We start from the raw sequence: 20,571 nt of genomic DNA on the forward strand, positions 1-20,571 counted from the left end.
GCTGCTTGGGGATTTTGGAGTCCAACATCTAGAGGACATGAACCTCTCCATCCTGGATATTAGCAACAATCTTTAACTACCTTTCAAATTCCTCCATGCCACTTCTTATCACACACGGTGTCCAGATGTTGTTGGACTCCATCTCCCACCAGCCCCAGTCGGTGTGGATGACAGTCAGGGGTTATGGGAGTTGTTGTCCAACAACACTTGAGTTCCCCATCCCTAATATAAGCGTTCCCATACATTCAGGATTACCAAGTGACGGCGACGATAGTCAGCTCCCTCATGGTTGCAAACCATTTCTGCACAGAAGGGAGGGAAGCAAGAGGCATAGCTCAGTGACAGAGCATCTGCTTTGCATGCAGAAGTTCCCAGATTCAATCTCTGACATTTCTAGATAGGGCTGGGGGAGAGTCCTGCCTGAAACCCTGGAGAGCTTCTATTTAAAAAGCTAATGCTATTCTAGGCTGCATCAACAGATGTATAGCGTCTAGATCAAGGGAAGTAAAATAGTAAAATAGAGCAGTAAAATAGCACTGCTCTATTCTGCCTTGGTCAGACCAGAATGCTGTGTCTAATTCTGGGCACCACAGTTTAAGAAGGATGTTGACAAGCTAGAAAGTGTGCAGAGGAGGGTGACCAAGATGATCAAGGATCTAGAAACCAAGCCTTATGAGGAATGGTTGAAGGAGCTGGGTATGTTTAGCCGGGAGAAGAGGAAATGGAGAGGAGAGATTATTGTTGTTGTTTAGTCATTTAGTCGTGTCCAACTCTTCATGACCCCATGGACCAGAGCACGCCAGGCACTCCTGTCTTCCACTGCCTCCCGCAGTTTGGTCAAACTCATGCTGGTAGCTTCGAGAACACTGTCCAACCATCTCGTCCTCTGTCGTCCCCTTCTTCTTGTGTCCTCCATCTTTCCCAACATCAGGCAGTTTTCCAGGGAGTCTTCTCTTCTCATGAGGTGGCCAAAGTATTGGAGCCTCAGCTTCAGGATATGTCCTTCCAGTGAGCACTCAGGGCTGATTTCCTTAAGAATGGAGAGGTTTATCTTCTTGCAGTCCATGGAACTCTCAAGAGTCTCCTCCAGCACCATAATTCAAAAGCATCAATTCTTCGATGATCAGCCTTCTTTATGGTCCAGCTCTCACTTCCATACATCACTACTGGGAAAACCATAGCTTTAACTATATGGACCTTTGTCAGCAAGGTGATGTCTCTGCTTTTTAAGATGCTGTCTAGGTTTGTCATTGCTTTTCTCCCAAGAAGCAGGCATCTTTTAATTTCGTGGCTGCTGTCACCATCTGCAGTGATCACGGAGCCCAAGAAAGTAGCCACCTTTAAACATTTCGAGGGCTGTCACATGGAAGATGGAGCAAGCTTGTTTTCTCCTGCTCTGGAGCATAGGACTCCAAACCAATGGCTTCAAGTTACAAGAAAGAAGATTCTGACTAAACATTAGGAAGAACTTTCTAAGAGCTGCTCGACAGTGGAATGGTCTCCCTCGGGAGGTTGTGGACTCTGCTTCCTTGGAGGTTCTTAAGCAGAGGCTGGATGGCCATCTGTCATGGATTCCTTTAGCTGAGATTCCTACATTGCAGGGGATTGGACTAGATGACCCTTGGGATCCCTTCCATCTCTACCTTTCTATGATTCTATGTCAATGAAGGTGATACTAAGCAAGGTGGACCATTAGTCTGAGTCAGTATAAAGCAGCAGGGCAAGGCAAGGCAAGGCAAGGCAAGGCAAGTCTCTTACCTTCCTACAGACTGCATGATATCCAGCAACAAAGGAGCAGCCAGATCTGGGCTGAGGTGAATAAACGTGGAGAGAACCACAATGGCCAGACCTAATGTTTCTTCATCATACTCTTCCAAGATGGCTCCACAATCATGACACCTATAAGAAAATTATGAAGAGGAAGTCTGGGGATTAAAAGAGGACATTACATCCCTACAGTGATTAAAGCCATGACTGATGGATCTGTGGGTTGGCTTGCAGGAAAGGAAGGAAGACATTTATTCAGCATTAGCTGCTGTGGGCACTGACTGGCAGGCTGCTCCTGCAATGCCAAGAGACATCTTTGAAAACTTTGCCAAGGCTGTGTGTGTGTGTGTGTGTGTGTGTGTGTAATGTGTGATCTTAAGGGACATGTCAGATGCAGGAGAGATGAGGCAGAATATCGCAGGGCACAGAAAGAGACAAACAACATTGGGAAACCAGTACATCTCGGCCCAATGGGCATGCTTGGGTAATTTGATCAACCACTCACTAATGTCTCCAACAGATTGTGATATTTGAACTTAATGGGATTGTACAGGCAATTTTCCTCTTCCCTCTCAGCGGCAGCATGAGAAAATGCCAGCAAGGTCATGAAAGTCAATCTCATTTAGCCCAGTTTACTACCTGCTGCCAAAGCTTTCTGGAAGCAGGCAGACTGACCGGCTGATACAAAATTAACCTCGCGAGAGATTTGGTCATTTGCAAAAATAAAATGAAAATCTTAATTCTACTTCCTTTTATTCCGTTTGTAATGCTACAGTCAGGGTTTTTCCAGCCACTGGTACCTGATTAATGCATTCAGAGGAGTAATGAAGAATGGTCAGAGCACAAGGTGAGATACCATTCCCAACACATTTTTGTCTGAGTACTTTGCCTCTGGGCACCTCCAGGGGTGGCCACATGTCCTGTTTTACACAAGACAGTCTTCTATTTGAAGGCGTACTTTGTTTCGAGGGTTCTTCAATCCCAGCCCAGTTTAAAGATAAAGAAGGAGGAAGAACAGCTGTATTGAAGATGCCCATCAAGGTTCAGCGCTGGGATAGCACACTGAACAGGTCCGTCTTTTTCACTATTGCGAGATGTACTACAGTTCTATTTACACTACAGTAATTATGTCTAAATGTGCATGCATTTAAGCATTGTGAATTTTATGCCAACCTGTTCCCCAGTCCTCTCTTTTGGCTGTGTGCAATTCATCATCCTAGCATCTGCCCAGTTGCCACTGCTTCCATGACAGGGCCTTTTCAGTGGCAGCTCCCCATTGTGGAATGCGCATCTGTCCCCCTCATTATTGACTTATTATTATTAATAAATTAATAAATTTGTATGCCGCTGTTCATCCGTAGATCTCAGGGGGGTTCACAACATAAAAAATACAGCATAAAAAACAAACAGAAAAGCATACTTACAGTATGAATTTCAAAACATTCCTGTTTACCCAGGCATTTTATATTGTCAACTACCCTGTGATCCTCAGATGAAGGGTGGAATAATAATAATAATAATAATAATAATAATAATAATAATAATAAGACTGAATGGCACTGTTCCTGGCAATTCTGAGATCTCTGGCTGAAACAATGATTTTCATGGTTTTAAGAATATTTTTAACTTAATTTAATTGTGATTTTGATTGATGTGTTTGGCACCCAGGGCTCCTTTTTGGGCGAGGGGGGGGAGGAAAGATACACATTGAATAAATATTCAAATAACTCAATAAATAAACCTGTTATTTCCCCATAATGTCCCTTTAAAAATAGGACTCCTGTCAAAAATTGCATTGCAGTCTTTTCTTGTTATTTCCCCCTCCCTTTGCCCCATCCCACCCAAATCATCAAAATGAGAAACATCATACTCCTATCGGGGAAAAGGAAGGTTTTTCTTGCCTTGAGGGAGCTTTTTTTCAAAATAATAATAATCCCCAGTTCTCATCTAGTCTAAATCTTGTTACAAGTGCCTTCTATTTTGGCCTTCCAACTTTCTTTACTTGAAAAGTTTAAGAAAGTCTTCTAAAGATACTTCCAGTTTTGTTTGGGTTACAAAGTTTGCTGCTGCTGCTGCTGCTGCTGCTGCTGTTTATAAATCAACTCTATGTCTATGGTTGGTCTTAAATGACAAACCACTAAATATGTAAGTGGCTACCTGTTAACCTCTGGGCTAAGTTCTAAGCTGGTTTCAGTGTATAAAGCCCGATACGGGGTGGGACTGGGATACCTGAAAAATCATCTCTCCCCTTATATAGCCAGTCAGACCACTGCACTCTGCAGCTGAAGGTCTTCTGTAGATATCAGGAGGTCTGTTTCACCCAATGTAGGAATCAGGCACAAAACTACTCTTAGGAATTTCCTCCCCTTGAGTATTAGATGGGCGTCATCTCTGTTGCCTCTTCAGCACTTACTGAAGACTTTCTTCTTTTAACAAGCTTTTTTAATAGAGACCTTTCCCAGTCTGAACCTGCACTGGAATAGCTTTGTAGATGTTTTGACTGTTTCATCATTTGTGTGTTTGCCATCATTTGTGTGTGTAATTAGAATGAAGAAATGAAGATGCTTACTTGTCAGTCATCATGGTCGGTTGGTCATCAATAAAGTCTTCGGGTGCTGGTACAAACATACTGACTATACTGGGTGCTGACAGCAAGCTAGATTTTGTGGCACCTAGAGAGAGAAGGGGGAGAGAAAGAAAGAGAAAGAGAAAGAGAAAGAGAAAGAGAAAGAGAAAGAGAAAGAGGAAGAGGAAGGAAGGAAGGAAGGAAGGAAGGAAGGAAGGAAGGAAGGATCCTTGAATATTAATGGAATTAAAAAACAAAAGTAACTGTTTTGTACGTGAAAGTAGATTTCTCTTTTGACCAATGGATTCTATTGACAATACCTTCTGCTGATGTAAATTTTATCAAAAGTGATGAGATGTTTCTAAAGTAATCAAAGATCTGCTAGAGAATACTTCTCCAGAGAAATCTGAAGGATCGTCCCCAATAAAGAGCCGCGCTAGAAGCACAAATAGCAGTGAGTTTGGAGAACCCCTTCGATCATACTTGGTTTCTTGTTCTTCTATGATATTCTCTATCAAAGTCAAAGACACCAAAAGAAGAAACCAAGAGGATGTCCCAGTTTTGCATTCACAATCCTGTTCCGGTCCCTTCTTTAGAGGAAAGAGGCGCACTGCAGAACAGAGTTGGCCAGCCAGCGATTCTTTCAATCAATGGGTTGGTTCTTTATGTGATGTTAGATGAAATACTTCTCACCTTTAAGAAAGGTTAGGGACTGAAAATGTCCGTTCATCAAGACCTGGCAAACAGTTTCACTTAGACAGAGGAGGCGAAATGAAATCTTAGCTTTGGATGGCTAGCATCTGTCAGAGGCAAAACAGGCCGATATGAGAGTAAACTCATCATCTATATATGCTGGGTGATTAGGGGCTTAGAAAGAGTACAATTGAAAGAGGGTCACTACAGCACCTTTTTCAAATAGAAACATGGGGAAGCCATGTAAACCTGGAGGGGGGGGAGTCAGAGGTTAAGGAGAGTGGGTCACAGAGCTAAGACTATCTAGAAAACACAGACAGGTAGCGAACTACTGGGCAATTAATAATGGTGTTTTTTTTGGGGGGGGGGTTAACATGTCCAAAGAAGCCTGGCAATCCATGGTAGTTATACAGATGTGATTTCTGCAGCTGCCATTACATAAACTCTTTCCTATGGTAAATAAGTTACTGCAACATCATTTGGAATCAGAGTTAGATCCTGCCGTGCTAAAATGGACTAGGAAGCCAACCACAAACTTCCTCCATCAAGTCCAAGAATGGATATCTTCAATGGTCCTTTGGAGCTTAACTTGATGGACTCTTAGTCTTCAGAACTCTTCAACAATGATAACACAGAATGAAAGCTGTACTGATTACATGTGCCTGCCCTAACTCTTTCTTTGTGACTTAAGCGATTGAATGGCTTCCCTAGCACAAAATTCTGAGGCAGCTGGAGGCTGGTGTGTGCAGTTAGAAGCCAGCAGATAATATGAAGCTGCAGGTCTGCATATCAGCAGGGGGCGAGGGGAGGTCACCTACTTTAACCAGAACATCGTAATAAGAATGCACAATTTCCCTATCCCCTATCGTACTGTGCTGTAACATGAAATAAGGATAGCTCAGAATTCATTACAGGGGCTAGATTAGCGAGACGCCTGAGAGACAAAGCAATTTCAGAGTCAGCTTGCTGCTCTTTTGCAAAGAAACAGTTGCCAAACTTTGCTAGAGATCATAAACAAGAAAAAACCGATTGCGCTGAAAGAAGAACATTGTGAGAGCTCCAAGTTGCCCACTTCAAACCTGGGCTGGGGAGATATCTAGTCTTGTAATCCAAGGCTCTGTGCAAAATGGTCGATGAGGTCAGCTCAGAGACTGCCAGAACCACCATCATATTCAGCTCTAACTAAGCACCTTGGTTGTGAAGCTGCGGAGGTGAAACCAAGGCTGAATGGACACTGAACTAACCTCTTATTCTTAGTGGTGGTCCCTCCAGGTCAGGGTTTAGGCAAACTGAGACATTGCACGGCCTCTTCCCATGCTGTATCTGTTCTGTGGATAAACAGAGAACTTCAGTCCCCTCTAGTCTCCGTTGAGAGTCTGCCACCAGCACCACAAAGACACCACGCACGAGCACAACAGCTAGCGACAAACAGCTAATGCAAGGCAACTAGAAAAAAAAGACAACTCCTATTGGAAAGAGAAGAAGGCAGACCAGGTCAGACCATTTGTCCATTTAGCTCAGTGTTGTGAACTGGCAGTCTTCCCCGGCCCTGCCTTGAGATTGAACCTGAGATTGCATTCGCTGTATCTCAGACAGAAGTCTTTCATATATTTGAAGTGGTGGTACCAGGAATTGAGCCTGGTACCTTCTGCATGTGAAGTATGTCTCACCCACTGAGCGATATCCCCTCCCTAGATGCTGAGCCCACTTCCTAACTTAAATATATATTTTAAAGAAGGCAGAGAATGTGCTGAAATAGCAACAGCTGGGGTCAAGCACAAAGACCTACTGGTTTTTTTGAGGGGCGGTCTAATGTTCCTCAGATCTTTAGATTTGGGCACCACATCATTCCTACCAAACTCTAGAAGAGCTGAAGTGGTTAGAGGATTTAGAATATATATTAAATTGGGAACTATATACAGAAAGAAATGGAATGTGTTAAGAGCTGTAGTAGAAGGCAATGTCAAGCACACAGCAAAACAAGATCAAAGATGCTCACCACAATGGCACAGGATGCTTTAGGTTTACATGGCGAATTTGCATTGCAGAAAAAGAATCCAAGGATGAAATGAAGTGTGAGAAAGGCGAACTCAAAAGTCACCTCCACAAAATGGAAGCTTTCCCCCCTAATTAAAGACATTTGCGGGGCGGAAAGAAAATGGAAAAGAATGGCAAACTGTGGCAAACTGCACCAATTCTGAAACAAGTTTAGAAATTATCTATGTTAAAATCAGAGGTTAAGCAGAGCAGAAGACATGTGGTAGCCAAGAAGTAAAGAAAACTAGCGTTCTTCTTTTCTAGGTGGAATGAGCATGGGGGAGGGGATTTCCCACGTTTTCCAGAAGGTCCATCTGGGTTTGGAAAACTGCAATCTCACCACTGCCAATCTTGTAAGGCTGTGTTAGGGCTCCTGAAGCCTGTAAGGCACAGCTTGGCCCATGCTGCTGTCCCCATTCACTCCTCAAGTACAGCTCCCATATTGCCAGAACTGCTAACTCTTCAGGGAGGGCAGGAAGAATGGGGGAAAGATGGGCAGTGCAGTTAAGGTTAGTGACATCATTGGCACACTACGGGGCCTAACAGCAGAAATGGGACTGTATAATATAGCAAACAAGACAGCAGAAAAATTAATCTGGTAAATCTGGGACTGTTCATGAACAGGAATCTTTAGTCCAATCCCAGGGTGAGTTATCCGAAACAATGCTGATCTCAGTACCACAGGCGTCCAAGAAGGAACAGAACACTAAACTGATTCTGAATTAAACGGCCGTTTCTGATCCATGTGCATCAACTAATCTGGTGACAGAGACATTTCCCTTGCTTTCCATCTTGGGAATTCTCCTGGCATTTCCCGCTTCATTGCAGAAGTTCCCCAAATGCATAATTTTGGAAGATAACTGCAGTGAAGCATCTGGTCCCTGTAATTTGCCAGGATCTATCATTCTGTAAAATCATCAGCCGAGTGGGACATCCTGGAGGATTCTACAGAATTATAGAGGGGTGGGAAAGAGAGCCAAAGGCTTAATAAATGTTTAGTGTGGTTAGCAAAGATATGTTAATAGACACACACACACTGAAAACCAAATGTCTTCATTTTGTTTTTAAACAACGATAAGAGAAGTAGGAGGACAGAAGTCTTGATTATAAAAACGGCCACAATTTGTATGAACTAGCGGTCCAGCCTGACCCGATCCGGGGTGAGGAACTTGCTGCTCTTCAGATGCTGTTGGACTCCAACTCCCATCAGCCCCAGCTAGCATGGTCAGTGACTGAGGATGATGGGTGTTGTAGTCCAGCAAATGGCTGGAGGGCCACAGGTTCCACCATCCCTCCTGCAGGGTATCATGTTCTACTTTGAGCACCCGCTGGTTGTAAGTGGCATAGCTGCCTCCTGTGTGGGAATAAATTGAGCTACTATGAAACCAATGATGAAGCTCAACCAGAGGGAGAAGAGGCGAGTCTTTCTTTCCCCAAGGAAATAACGTTTGCTAGTGCACACAAGTAAAATCCTTGAGGAATACTTCTCTGAGTCCTTGCCTTTCCGTTTCCAAGGACCAAACTAGACATGGGGGGGGAGAGCTGCATGAAAACGATCCCACACACTTCTAAAGGCAAGCTACCAACCCAGCAAAATGGGAAAGGGACAAAGTGGTATTGTTTTCCTGGTCAAGGAAATAGTAGCTTTGGGGGATGATTTTCCCCGGAAAGTTATGCAGCAGGGAAAGGGTTAACTCGCCTCCCCCAGCATTGTGGGCTGATCCAAATCTCTGTGTCTTTCACATCCACACAGAAGACGCACCCACACTATATACTTAGCACACACTTATCCTGCTTTAGCAGTCACAGAGACTCCGGAGAACTGCAGCTTGTTAAGGATTTTAGGTCTTTAACATCAGCATTCTTAACAAACAACGGTTCCCAGGATTCTCTGCGAGTGTTCAAGTGGTATAAGAGTGACCACACACACACACACACACACACACAGTCCTATTTGTTCTAATTAGAAGGATCTCATACACCATGCCTAGTTGCACCAGTGGTCATCAAGAGAGAGGTCTGAAATCAGGACTGGCCCAAGGAATTTGGCTGTTGGAAGTAGGTAAGGTAAAGGACCCCTGGATGGTTTAAGTCCAGTCAAAGGTGACTATGGGGTGTGGTGCTCATCTTGCTTCAGGCTGAGGGAGCCGGTGTTTGTCCACAGACAGCTTTCCAGGTCATGACTAAACCAGTTCTGGCACAACAGAACACCATGACAGAAACCAGAGTGCACGGAAATGCCGCTTACCTTCCCGCCGCAGAGGTATCTATTTATCTACTTGCACTGGTGTGTTTTTGAACTGCTAGGTTGGCAGGAGCTGGGACAGAGCAATCATTGTGCACATCGTCTTACGGATTCAAACTGCCGACCTATGGCAAGCCCAAGAGGCTCAGTGGCTTAAAGAATAGGATCACATCTCCTCCCCACTCCACGTATAGAAACTGACTGAACTGTCAGATTAATCTTAATTCAACACTGGTGTCAAGATAGCATTCTTGACCACACCTGCGGTAGCAGGCCAGGTTAGGGGGCCAATGACAGGCCATTTGAAAACAGAGAGGAATAGCTAGGAAGTTGAGGTGGAAGACTTGCAGGCTACTGTGCCCCAGCATCTGTGGTTGCCTCATTCTGCCTAATGGTAGGGCTGCCCCTGCCTAATATAGAAGCAGAGATATATGAAAGCAAAAGCAGGCTCTTCAGTATCCATTGATCCAGCCATGCACATCCTCAGTTTAGATCAAACTGGTGTTCAATCTATGATGTTTGAAGATTTCACAGAAGAAAAACAGTGGCTTCCCTATCAACAAGATCGTAGTCTTTCCGTTGACTTGGTTTTAAGCCAGGCTTCTTTCCAAAGAATCATAGAATTGTAGAGTTGCAAGAGGATCACCTAGTCCAATGCCCTGCAATGCAGGAATATTCAGCTGTCCCATACGGGGATCGAACCTGCAGCCTTGGAGTTATCAGCACCGTGCTCTAGCCAACTGAGCTATGCAGTGGAAGATTCTACAACACCAGCAATTCAGCACAGCAAGCAGACACAGCCATTGATTAGCCTATGGGACCAGAACGATGGAAGAGAAAGGAAAGGGAAAAGAGAGGCACAGAGGGACACAGGGATGGAGAGTGGAAATACTTACCAGTGTCCCATGTGCTGATATTATGAGGGGCACTAGACTGGTGTTCCAGCTGCCTCTTCATTAGCTGGTTCATAGTGAGAGCTCCCAGAGAACCCCTCTTCATTTGTCGGAACTGGGCTGCAAGTCAGAAATGGAAGAGCTTCAGGATGGAGATTTTCACTGGGCACATATTATAAAGTGAACTGATCTAACCCACACCTCCCCTACTAACACATAGTTCAGAATGTAATCATCCTTCTACTTTTTGCACACCTCTGTTTTCTGCAATACAGTCCTTGGCTAAAAAATAACATAAAAGAATACCTATTTTAGGATAAAATGCATTCCGAAATGAGTTCACTGAGATGAAATACATGTTTCAATATGATTTTGGAACTGGTTATGCAGTAAGATTGAGATGCAGAATAAGGAACCACGGAGAAGAAGGGAGGGAAGTCAAAGAAAATGTTGATGTTTGTTTAGATTTAATTTTTGTTGTAGAAACATTGTAAAATGAAAAATTGGATTTTATTTTATTTTTAAAGAAAACAAGTCTACTCCATCTTTTGCAAGATAGTCCTTCGGGAATATTTGAAGAAACTGATCGCCGGATCCAGTGAGATTTGTGTGTGTGTGTGTGTGTGTGTGTGTTCTCACCATTCAGTGTTCCATGTGGAAAGGTAGGAGTATGGCTTATAGACAAATTCAGCAAAAAGAAGGCTATAAGTGACCATCAATGGCTACCAGCCATGATGCCTATGTTTTCCCTCCAATACTGGAATCAGTACGTCTCTGAATAACAGTTTCTGAGGATCTTGGGTAGAAGAGTGCTACCGCACTCATGCTCTCCTTCTGAGCTCCCCATAGGAATCAGGTTGGCTGCTGTGGTGTGAAAACAGGAAGCTAGATAGGTTTTTGGTCTGATCCAGTAGAACATAAAACATTTTTTTAAAAAAACCAGAAGAACGTAAGAAACTGTGAACATGTTCGGAAATCTGGCCCATGGCTGCCTCAACTCACTCTGGGGACTCAGCTACATTAGTGAAAATAAAACGTTATAAATGCGTTATAACGCTGTGACACCATATGGCGCTGTAGAGCTGAAATAGGAACTCTATGAAATTTCCCATTGTGAGCTTTAAAATGTGTTTTTTTCCCCAGAGCATTTTTTATAGTTGTGTAGCTTCAGCCTTGATGTATCCCAGGTCAAACCAAATCAGCCTGATTGGGTTTGGAATTAGGATTTACCAGGAGCCGATGCAAAGTCCTAATGAAAATAAAATTTGAAGAGATTGTATGGTTTTGTTTGGAAGGATTTGGTTTTTGGATCCAAAGCAAGCATTAGTACCAGTCCATGTCATCTGCTGGTGAATGTCAGACTGAACCCATTTCAAAAGTATTTCAGTGCAGAGTGTTGCCCTCGGACGTCCTTGTGTACATTTTGCTTCTTTCAATACCCCAGACAACATCCTGTCTGACCTGCTGGAATTGATGCAAATTCTGGTTCCATTTGATTTAATAGGATTTGATATAATAGGATTCTGTGCTTTTAAAAGGGAAGTGTGCTGCAGAAAGAAGTCTTTCACATCCAGTTGGGAACAACATAACTTCCATCATCTCCAGTGCAATGGTTTAAAATGAAAGCCTTATCAGTTTATCAAACACTGAATTTCCCAATGAAAGAACAGCAATTAAAATTTCAGAGCAGACATTATTGCTTGGGGCACAGATGAGAGTTGAAAACATAGGAAATTGGCTGTTTTGAAATGGATCCTTTGCTTTTATAATGGAAATTAAAGCTTCTCTCAGGCATATTATTCATTATCAGAACACTGATTTCGGTTTCTGGAAGTTACTTATCTGATGTCTCAAGGACAGCTTTGACTATTAATACTGGAGTGTTGTTTTTATAATGGGGGTTGGGAATGAAAGGATTCTCTAATATTTGAGGTGCAGGTGGGCCAATACAGCACAATATCCATGTTTCTGACTATATGAGTTTTCGCACATAATACTTTATGCATGCCCATGCTATCAATGGCTTTATAAAATTAATCTGGCATTCTCTGGTGGAACCATTTTAAAGTGGCCATACATGGCCCAGAAAACTTGGAACAGTTATTTATTTATTTCATAGAATTTATTCACTGCTTAGCTGTAAAGAAGCTCAAAGCGGTTTACAAAAGATAAAGCAGTAAAATCAAGAAAAATTTACAAGCCTACTGTCAGGGAACTGACATCAGAGACACGGGAGAAGGAGAGGGTCTCAGATTCTGCAGGTGAAGGTCCTAGCACAAGGGGGAGACTCAGCTTGGTGGAAGGGGAAGGAAATACGTGTGACACCAAGAGTTCAGGAGAGCAATGGGAAGAGGAGGTGGAAGGGCTCCGGGATTCTTCCCTGGAAGTCAGTGAAGAGAGCCCAGGCACTCCGCTACCCACGCCCACCCTGCGCAGGAGACTCCCGCGCAATGAGAGGCGGAGACGATTAGGTGTCAAACAGCTTTTATGCTGGCAGAGGTTTAAGAAACGCCCACAGACAGATTCTGCCAGTGACTGAGGCAGTCAAGTGGAGATGGGCTGTGCAGTCCAAAGGGTTTAACCAGGCAACCAAGCACCCAAACGGGGTCGGCTTACGCACGAGTAACTCCAAACCACTACACCTACTTTAAAACATAAAAAAGTAAACCAATAAACCAGATCAAAATTGCCTCAGTTATGACAAGAGAGGGAAACTGGATCCCACCAGATCCTTATCTCTCCCACCCCACCCCTGAGGGCTGCGTTTGACAGGTGTGCCAAGCTGTCAATCACCTGATGTCACAATGATGTTAGGTGACCAATCTTCCCCTGCACAGCTAAACGTCAGCGCTTGCGAAGAAACATGCATGGGGCATTTGCAATGCCCGACAATAAGCTGAGTATTCGGATCATTCCATATCAAGTGATCCAACTTTTTTACTTTTTGTCATCCAATTTTCTTAATATTTTGTACACTTGTTGAATGATCAAAACTAAGTTTAAATCTAAAATTTTAATTTTTTTATCCCATCCTGTTTGTGAGTTATGAGGGTTTGAAATTTTTTAAAATGAAAATTTTGGCCTTGCTGGACTACACTAAAACCTTAAAAGCTCAGCCCATAATTGAGATGCGTCAAAACTAAAAACACCAATCTCTTCAGAACTTCATGGGCTTTAATATGATATGTCAGATGATGGACTTACTTTAAATGCCTTATTGGCTTCTATTTAGGATAAATGGGTCTTCTTGGAGTAAAATATAACAGAATAAACAAGACTTCAAACTGTAATATCAGCTACTTCAAGCATGTCTTTAGAAAGTTGTATCTGAAAAGCTAGTCAGGCTCTTCTTTTAAAAAGGTGTTTGAAGTGATAGCTTGCTATTGCATGATAGAATAAATATTTTGAAAGAATTCTTGTTAGTACTTCATTTCATGAACATTACAACAAAATGAATAACAAACAAAATCATGGAGAAAAAACCTTGCACATGAAATCGGTCTGAAAACATTTATTTTTCCATTATTTATACTTTACACCAAACACTGAGCTTTTAATGTTTTTGTGTAAGGCCAAAATTGTCATTTTTTTTGAAATTTCAAACCCCCATAACTCACAAACGGGATGAGATAAAAAGTTAAAATTTTAGAATTAAACTTAATTTTGGTCATTCAACAAGTGTACAAAATATTAAGAAAATTGGATGACAAAAAAGTAAAAAAAGTTGGATCACTTGATATGGAATGACCCATCCATGCTTGCCAGATAGCTTGTATAGGAGTTTGGCAATCCCTGATGATCTGCTGATTGCCACACACCATGCCATAAACAGCATACACAATCTATTAGGTGGAATTGCTTGCAAAAAAAATAATAATATGTGTATGTTGATGAATTTTCATGAGGACTTCATAAAAGAAAAAAGCTAACCAATGTGGAAATATGGGAAACTTTGAAGGTACATTCTATCATCTTTGGTGGACCTGTCCAAAGATTAAGGCCTACTGGGAAATGATCTATAATGAAATTAAGAAAGTCCTTAAATGGACATTTGCTAAGAAACCGGAGGCTTTTCTCTTGGGCATGGTCGGCCAATTGGTACCAAAGAAGGATAAGAATTTTTTTATGTATGCAACCACAGCAGCAAGAATCTTACTGGCAAAGTATTGGAAGATGCAAGAACTACCCTCTCTGGAAGAATGGCAGACGAAGGTGACGGAATACATGGGACTGGCAGAGATGACCGGCAGAATCCGTGACCAGAGGAAAGAGACAGTGGAGGAGGACTGGAGAAAATTTAAAATATATCTTAAGAACTATTGTAAAATTGAGGACTGTTAAGATGTTAGGGGTAAGAAATCGAGAATTACAGCTGTAAATGGTAAACCTTATGTAAATCTAAAAGAGATTTGAGCTAAAATCGACTGAAGGGTTGCTGAAAAAATGTTAAAACAAGGATGTGGTGAAAGGAAGGTATGGGGAAGTCAATTTTTTGTTGTATGTTTTTGATGTATGTGTTTTGTTTTGTATTGTTTTTATATGTGTAAAAAACCAATAAAAAATATTTATAAAAAAAAAAAAAGAAATATGGGAAACTTATGACTGGAAAAACAGGAAGCTGAAAGAAACTGATTTATCCATTCCCTCCTAGTATGCCTTGCTCTTACAGACTGCCAACGCCACTCCCATTCTCACGGAGTCAATTAATCGGCCTGCGCACAAGGCACATAAAGGACCAGTCAAATGTAAATTAGTGGAGGAAGGTGATGCGCCAGATGGCAAAACCATCCTAAGAAGCCCTCAAGTGCCGTAACAGAGTTCCTCTCCTCAAAGCCAGGGGAAAACTTACTTGACATGGAAGAATGGCTACTCATCTCTGGTACACCTGCTTCAAGTGTCGGCGCAGATGATGATTCCCTTGGCATTTCGAGGGTTGAAAGGACTTTAGCTGAAGCATCTGCAAAGAGAAACAGCGCTTGAAGCTCAGATTCTCTTTTTGGCCTTCAAAAAAACCCAAAAAACCCAGGGAACGCTTGTTCATCAACCACCCTTTCTCAGTCTAATTCCCACCCCCCACTTCACCCCAATACACCACTTGGCTCTACAAGCGATGGTTTGGAATAAATGAGACACTTTGACAGAAGAAAGGCTCCCGCTTATTACAAATGACTTCGAAATGAGATTTGTGCATAAGGAAAACATCCTGAAGTGTTCGGCTTTTACTTTATGCGAGCACTTGGCATTCACTTCTAGGAGGACGATAAATGCACCTGACTCATGGAAGCTTCTGCACAAGGACCTACCTCCCACCCCTTCATTGGCAGAGATCCTAAAAGGGGCGTAATAGAAAGGTGCAAATTGCGCCTCTTTGGGGAACTCAGAAATATACAAAACCCTGTTTCAAGATGCCTCTCCCAATATTACAGTATGCCCATGAGCTGAAATACGGTGGGGAGGCCATTGCAGTTGTAGCACCTTTAACAGAGATCCAATTGGTCAGAAACCAGAACAGGGTCTTCTCTAAAGTGGCACCCCAGCTCCAGAATTCTCACTCTCATTTCTGCTCGCCAGACAGAACTATCGCCTCTCCTTGCACATGCCGTCCTGGAAATTCTCCCAACTCCACAGAGTTGTTTTGGAGTGCATGAAGGGACATGAGGGGGGGGGCAAGAAAGGGGAAAGCCCATTATGGGTGAGCAGAGGTTCCCAAACTTATTTGGCCTACCGCCTGGTGGTAAGTGTCATTGCACAACAGATGGAACATGTACAAATATTTTTTCTTCATTTTTTCCTTCTCTTCTCTCATTCCTTTATGCTTCCACCACCCCCTTATTTTTATTCAACGCCGCCACCCCAATTGCACCCAAGGCTACTACCACCCCCCACCATGGATTGTCCCAGCATCCCCCGGGGGCGGTATCGCCCACCTTGGGGAATGCTGTGCTACGTTAGTTTCTGTTTGTGCCACTGTGCTGCTGCTTAGAGTCACAAGACTCTGTTTACATTCCAGAGACAGTCCAGGCTGTTGGAAGTCTCACGGGAGACGGATGTGACGTTACTGGTTTCCTGTTCCTTTGTTTGTTTCAGTTGCTCTCTGCCTTTCACAGAGAGAGGATGTATTTTCTGTCTGTGTAGCTTAGCGATAAAACTCTTTGCAATGTAGCCATAAATCTCATCACTTCTGCATGCTGCTTTGATTCTCTGCTGGGTGGGAATGTGCCTGGGGCCTCATCAAAGGCTCAGGTCGGTAATCACTTTGGAGGCAATTCCAAAGGACTCGGCCGGAGGAAGATGAGCCTTATCATCTCAGTCAAACGCAGATTCCAACATGCTAGAGGGACCCTCCTGCTAGTGTAACTGAGGGTGTGACTCTGCAGAGGAACAGGCAATGCTACTCAGAGTGGTGCTGGCTTGATTCTCAATGGTGACAGAACCTAGGGAAACTAGGACAGGGTCTGAAAAATTTATTTCTGTGTGTGCATGTGCACATGTGCGTGTGTGTCATGTGCCTCCACCTTCCCTGCCAGTTTTCACCTTTTCCTTCTCAAATTAAGGGGGAATCCTTAGGAAAGAGGTGAGAGAAATGGACAAAGCCCATTGTGAGCTATACTCAGATTTGAGGGGGTCTGAGCCTGGCTCAAATTGAGATGAGGCCTTTCATAGTAGGGGAGCTCTTACTTCAAATTCCCCCAATTGCGAATTCACCCCATTACTGCTGGGAAGAGCAGTGTAAGAAATTCTCTCTTTCCTCTAGCACAGTAGCAGGAAGAGAACATTTATTTTTCAGGTGGGTTGACCCACAGCTTCTGCTTACCTGACTCTTTCTGCTCCCCCAGCTTGTCTAAGATGTTGAAGGAAATGTCAAGGTACTCTCTCTGAATGGCGCTCACTGCAATCTTCCTCTGCTTCCTCTGCCTTGGAACAATCTGGATCTTAAATTCCGACTCTTCGGCTTCCTCCTCCTGCTTCTGTTCTGTGCTTTGCTCCGTATCAGATTCTGCACCGGCGTCCGGCTTATCGCTTTCCGTTTGGACCTCAGAGTCCTCAGGAGCCTTGATGAAGACGCTTTTCCCACTTGAACTGGGAAAGGGCCCGATCGGCTTAATCTCCTCTATGCATAAATCAAAGTTATCATCGATGGACATCTCTGGAAGAGCAAAGGACTTCTGCAGCATATCTCGTTTCTGCTTCAGCGTGAGGGGGCTGCCGGGGGGTGCCTCGTGGACTTCTTCTGGCTTAGGCAGCTGATCAACATCTTTCTGACCTTCCAGAGGAATGGAGGTGGCTTCCTCTTCTGCGAATGAAACGATATGGCTTGATGCAGAAGGGAGCACATCTTTGGAGCAATCTTCAATGCTGAACTGCACAAGAGGGGTCGTGCTGAGGCTGAGCACAGAGAGGCTGGTGGGACTTGATGGAGATGAGGGAGCCATCTTGCCGGAGATGCTGTCATTCCGCTGGCTTGGGAGGTCAGCATCTTCCTCATCACTTTCCACTATCCTGAGAGGAGGGAGCGGTTCAAAGACCAATGAGTCGCTGTCTGAATTGGAGACCACCGACTGCTTTTCAGGTCCTGAGGTTGAATCAGAGGAGAGGTCTATAAGGTCCAAGTCCTCCTTTGGAGGAGAACATTTGGCTGGGGAATCCACTTTCACTTCATATGGCTCCATGCAGTTTAACCTGACTTCTGGTATGATAGGCCTCCGCCTTGCTAGGGTTCTTTCTGGGATGGCAGGCGGGTTCTCCTTCTCCCCTCCGTCTCCATCTTCCGTCTTGGTAGAGGAATTTTGCCGCGGCTGCCCGTACTCGTTCTGCCTTAGTGCTGTGGAAGTGGCGGGAGGCTTCTCTAAGTCGCAGTGGTCTATGCACGACTTCCGGCGGTGTTCATCCAATGTAAACAAGAGGGAGTCGGCATTTCCTATGTCAAGCGATTTTTGTTTTAGTGAGCGCAGTTTCTTCTTCTGAATGCTTTCTTCTCTCACACAGCGCAGAATGTTGTCTTGCAATACTCCTGTTTCTCTATATTCAGCAAGTTCTATTTCACCTGGTTGAAACAGGGGGAAAGAGCTAGTACCATGCAAGTGACTGGCATTTCCACCATTCCCCCCTTGCATTCCATCATTAGGCACTATCGCATTTTAGATGCAAATCCTAGCGTTGATTTCAAAATTAATTTAGAGGCATGCAGAATTAGTTCCACACAAGACACAACAAAAACTTTCTGGCAGTAAGAGCTGTTTGACAGTGGAACAGTCTCCCTTGGGAGGTTTTGGACTCTCCTTCCTTGGAGGTTTTTAAGCAGAGCTTGGATGGTCATCTCTCATGGATGCTGTAGCTGAGATTCCTGCATTGCAAGGGGTTGGACTAGATGACCCATGGGGTCCCTCCCAACTCTACAATTCTATGACTCTGTGATAACACAGTGCTGGCTCAAGACTGGCCCAACATGAGGTTTTCTATAATCTAAAACATGGGAAGATATTTTTAAAATCAGTTAACAGTACATTGAGAAAAACTCGGTACTGAAAGAAAGAAAATCAATAGTGAGCTTTTGACTGAATCTGGCTCCAGTCCAGCTGTTAGAACAAGAGGGAACTTCTAAGGTGCAATATATTTATGATTGATTCAGCCAACAGGTTTCAATTACAGTCTTCACCAGAAGCACTGTAAAACCACATGTTCTGTTGCAAAATGACCAGGCAGGCTAAGTAGCTTCTCGAGCGCTTTGTTTGATGAAGCACTGAAACTGAAATGCATAGGGCTGAATAAATTAGAATTGCCCTTCAGATGTTGTTGGATTCCAACTCTCATCAGCCCCAGCCAGCATGGCCAATGATCAGGGATGATGGGAGATGTGGTCCACCTACATCTGGAGAGTCAGTGGTGCCTTGCCTTCCTTTCTCCTCAATCCAGTAGTTGCACACCCCTAACAGCTAATGCTGTCAGGTGTAAATGCAAGGTCAATAGCACCCCAATGAGCATTGTATGGAGCATCCAGACGGGGAAAAACTGACGAGGACAAGACAGGACAGGACAGCACTCTCAAACACTACACTGCAACTACAGCATCTGTAACAGATGAACACCCAGCTCCGAGGGCCTTCTGGCAGTTCCCTCACTGTGAGAAGTGAGGTTACAGGGAACCAGGAAGAGGGCCTTCTCGGTAGTGGCATCCACCTGTGGAACACCCTCCCACCAGATGTCAAGTAGATAAGTAATTATGCAACCTTTAGAAGACATCTGAAGGCAGCCCTATATAGGGACGTTCTTAATGTTTAATGTTTTTGTATATGCTAGAAGCCACCCAGAGTGGCTGGGCAACCCAGTCCGATGAGCAAGGTACAATTATAAGCCACAGCAGCAGCTTAAATACCACCAGCAAAGGACAGCCCAACACCTTGTTAGGCAATGTGTTCCACTAGCCATGATGGCTATGTTCTACCTCCACTGTTGCAGGCAGTATGTCTCTGAATTGCTGGAAGCACAAGGGGAGAGAATGCTGATGCACTGAGGTCCTGCTTTCAAGCTCCCCATAAGCACTGGTTTCACTGGTTGGCCACTGTGAAAACGGGGTGCTGGACTAGATGGGACTTTGACCTGCTCCAGCAGCCAGGTTCTTCTAATGCTCCCTTCTCCTAGTTTAAAAAAATACCCACCACTTCCAGCCATCCCTCAACTGTGTTTCCAGAGCCAATACTATCCTGGTTTCTCACCTCTAGCCAAAGACTGGATCTTTGTTGCCCAGAAGGGCTGGACAAGATCTAATGAGTTGCAAAGGTTTAACAGTGGAGGTGCAGTTTAACAATAGAGCCAATTCCCTAGACTAGCTCATCATAATTGGCGATCTTCAAGCAGAGATTAGAGAGCTACCTGTTGGGGATCTCCTATCTCAATCTCTGGCTTTCCTGCATCAAACTACAAAACTACTCTATGATTCGATGGCACACATTTCCCCATGCTTCCTTGGAGTCCTCGTGATCTATTTTCAGAGCTCCACAATCCTTCTTTGTGCTCATCATGTTGCATACGATGTGGTGTCTAGTACACATGTCTGTTTGGTTAACACCATTTTTATAAGGTATAAAAAAGAAAAATGTACAGCATAAAAGATGTTCGGTTACATTTAAAATTAGTGGCTCTCTTTTTTTTTTATGACATACTTCTCTGAGCATTCATCTCGACTGGCTGGTATTTCACCATTTTGCTGCCCCCAATTCTTTTCAGCCTCGCAAAGAAAGTTTGAGACTCTTTATTGCCGTTTCCAGTGGGTGTATCATGAATGTCAGACTCATCAAAGACGCTGTCTTCCTCCGCTGGAGAGAGAAATGCAAGCATTGATTCTGCGGCAAAAGGCAACATATCGCACGTGA

At 43.7% G+C, this 20,571-nt stretch overlaps 1 protein-coding gene across 1 annotated transcript in view; it reads right to left on the reverse strand.

Moving 5' to 3' along the window:
* Positions 1-20,571, reverse strand: part of UNC79 (unc-79 subunit of NALCN channel complex) — a 129,980-nt gene that overhangs the window by 34,638 nt on the left and 74,771 nt on the right. Inside the window, exons 31-37 of the mRNA XM_028717104.2 lie at positions 20,362-20,514; positions 17,016-18,245; positions 15,051-15,158; positions 10,205-10,321; positions 6,271-6,354; positions 4,337-4,439; positions 1,759-1,899 (exon numbers count right to left, since the gene is read on the reverse strand). Coding sequence (XP_028572937.2) covers positions 1,759-1,899; positions 4,337-4,439; positions 6,271-6,354; positions 10,205-10,321; positions 15,051-15,158; positions 17,016-18,245; positions 20,362-20,514 — 1,936 coding nt within the window. The remainder of the gene's footprint in view (positions 1-1,758; positions 1,900-4,336; positions 4,440-6,270; positions 6,355-10,204; positions 10,322-15,050; positions 15,159-17,015; positions 18,246-20,361; positions 20,515-20,571) is intronic.

The sequence above is a fragment of the Podarcis muralis genome, chromosome 1 (genome assembly GCF_964188315.1).
Source record: "Podarcis muralis chromosome 1, rPodMur119.hap1.1, whole genome shotgun sequence".
NCBI lineage: Eukaryota > Metazoa > Chordata > Lepidosauria > Squamata > Lacertidae > Podarcis > Podarcis muralis.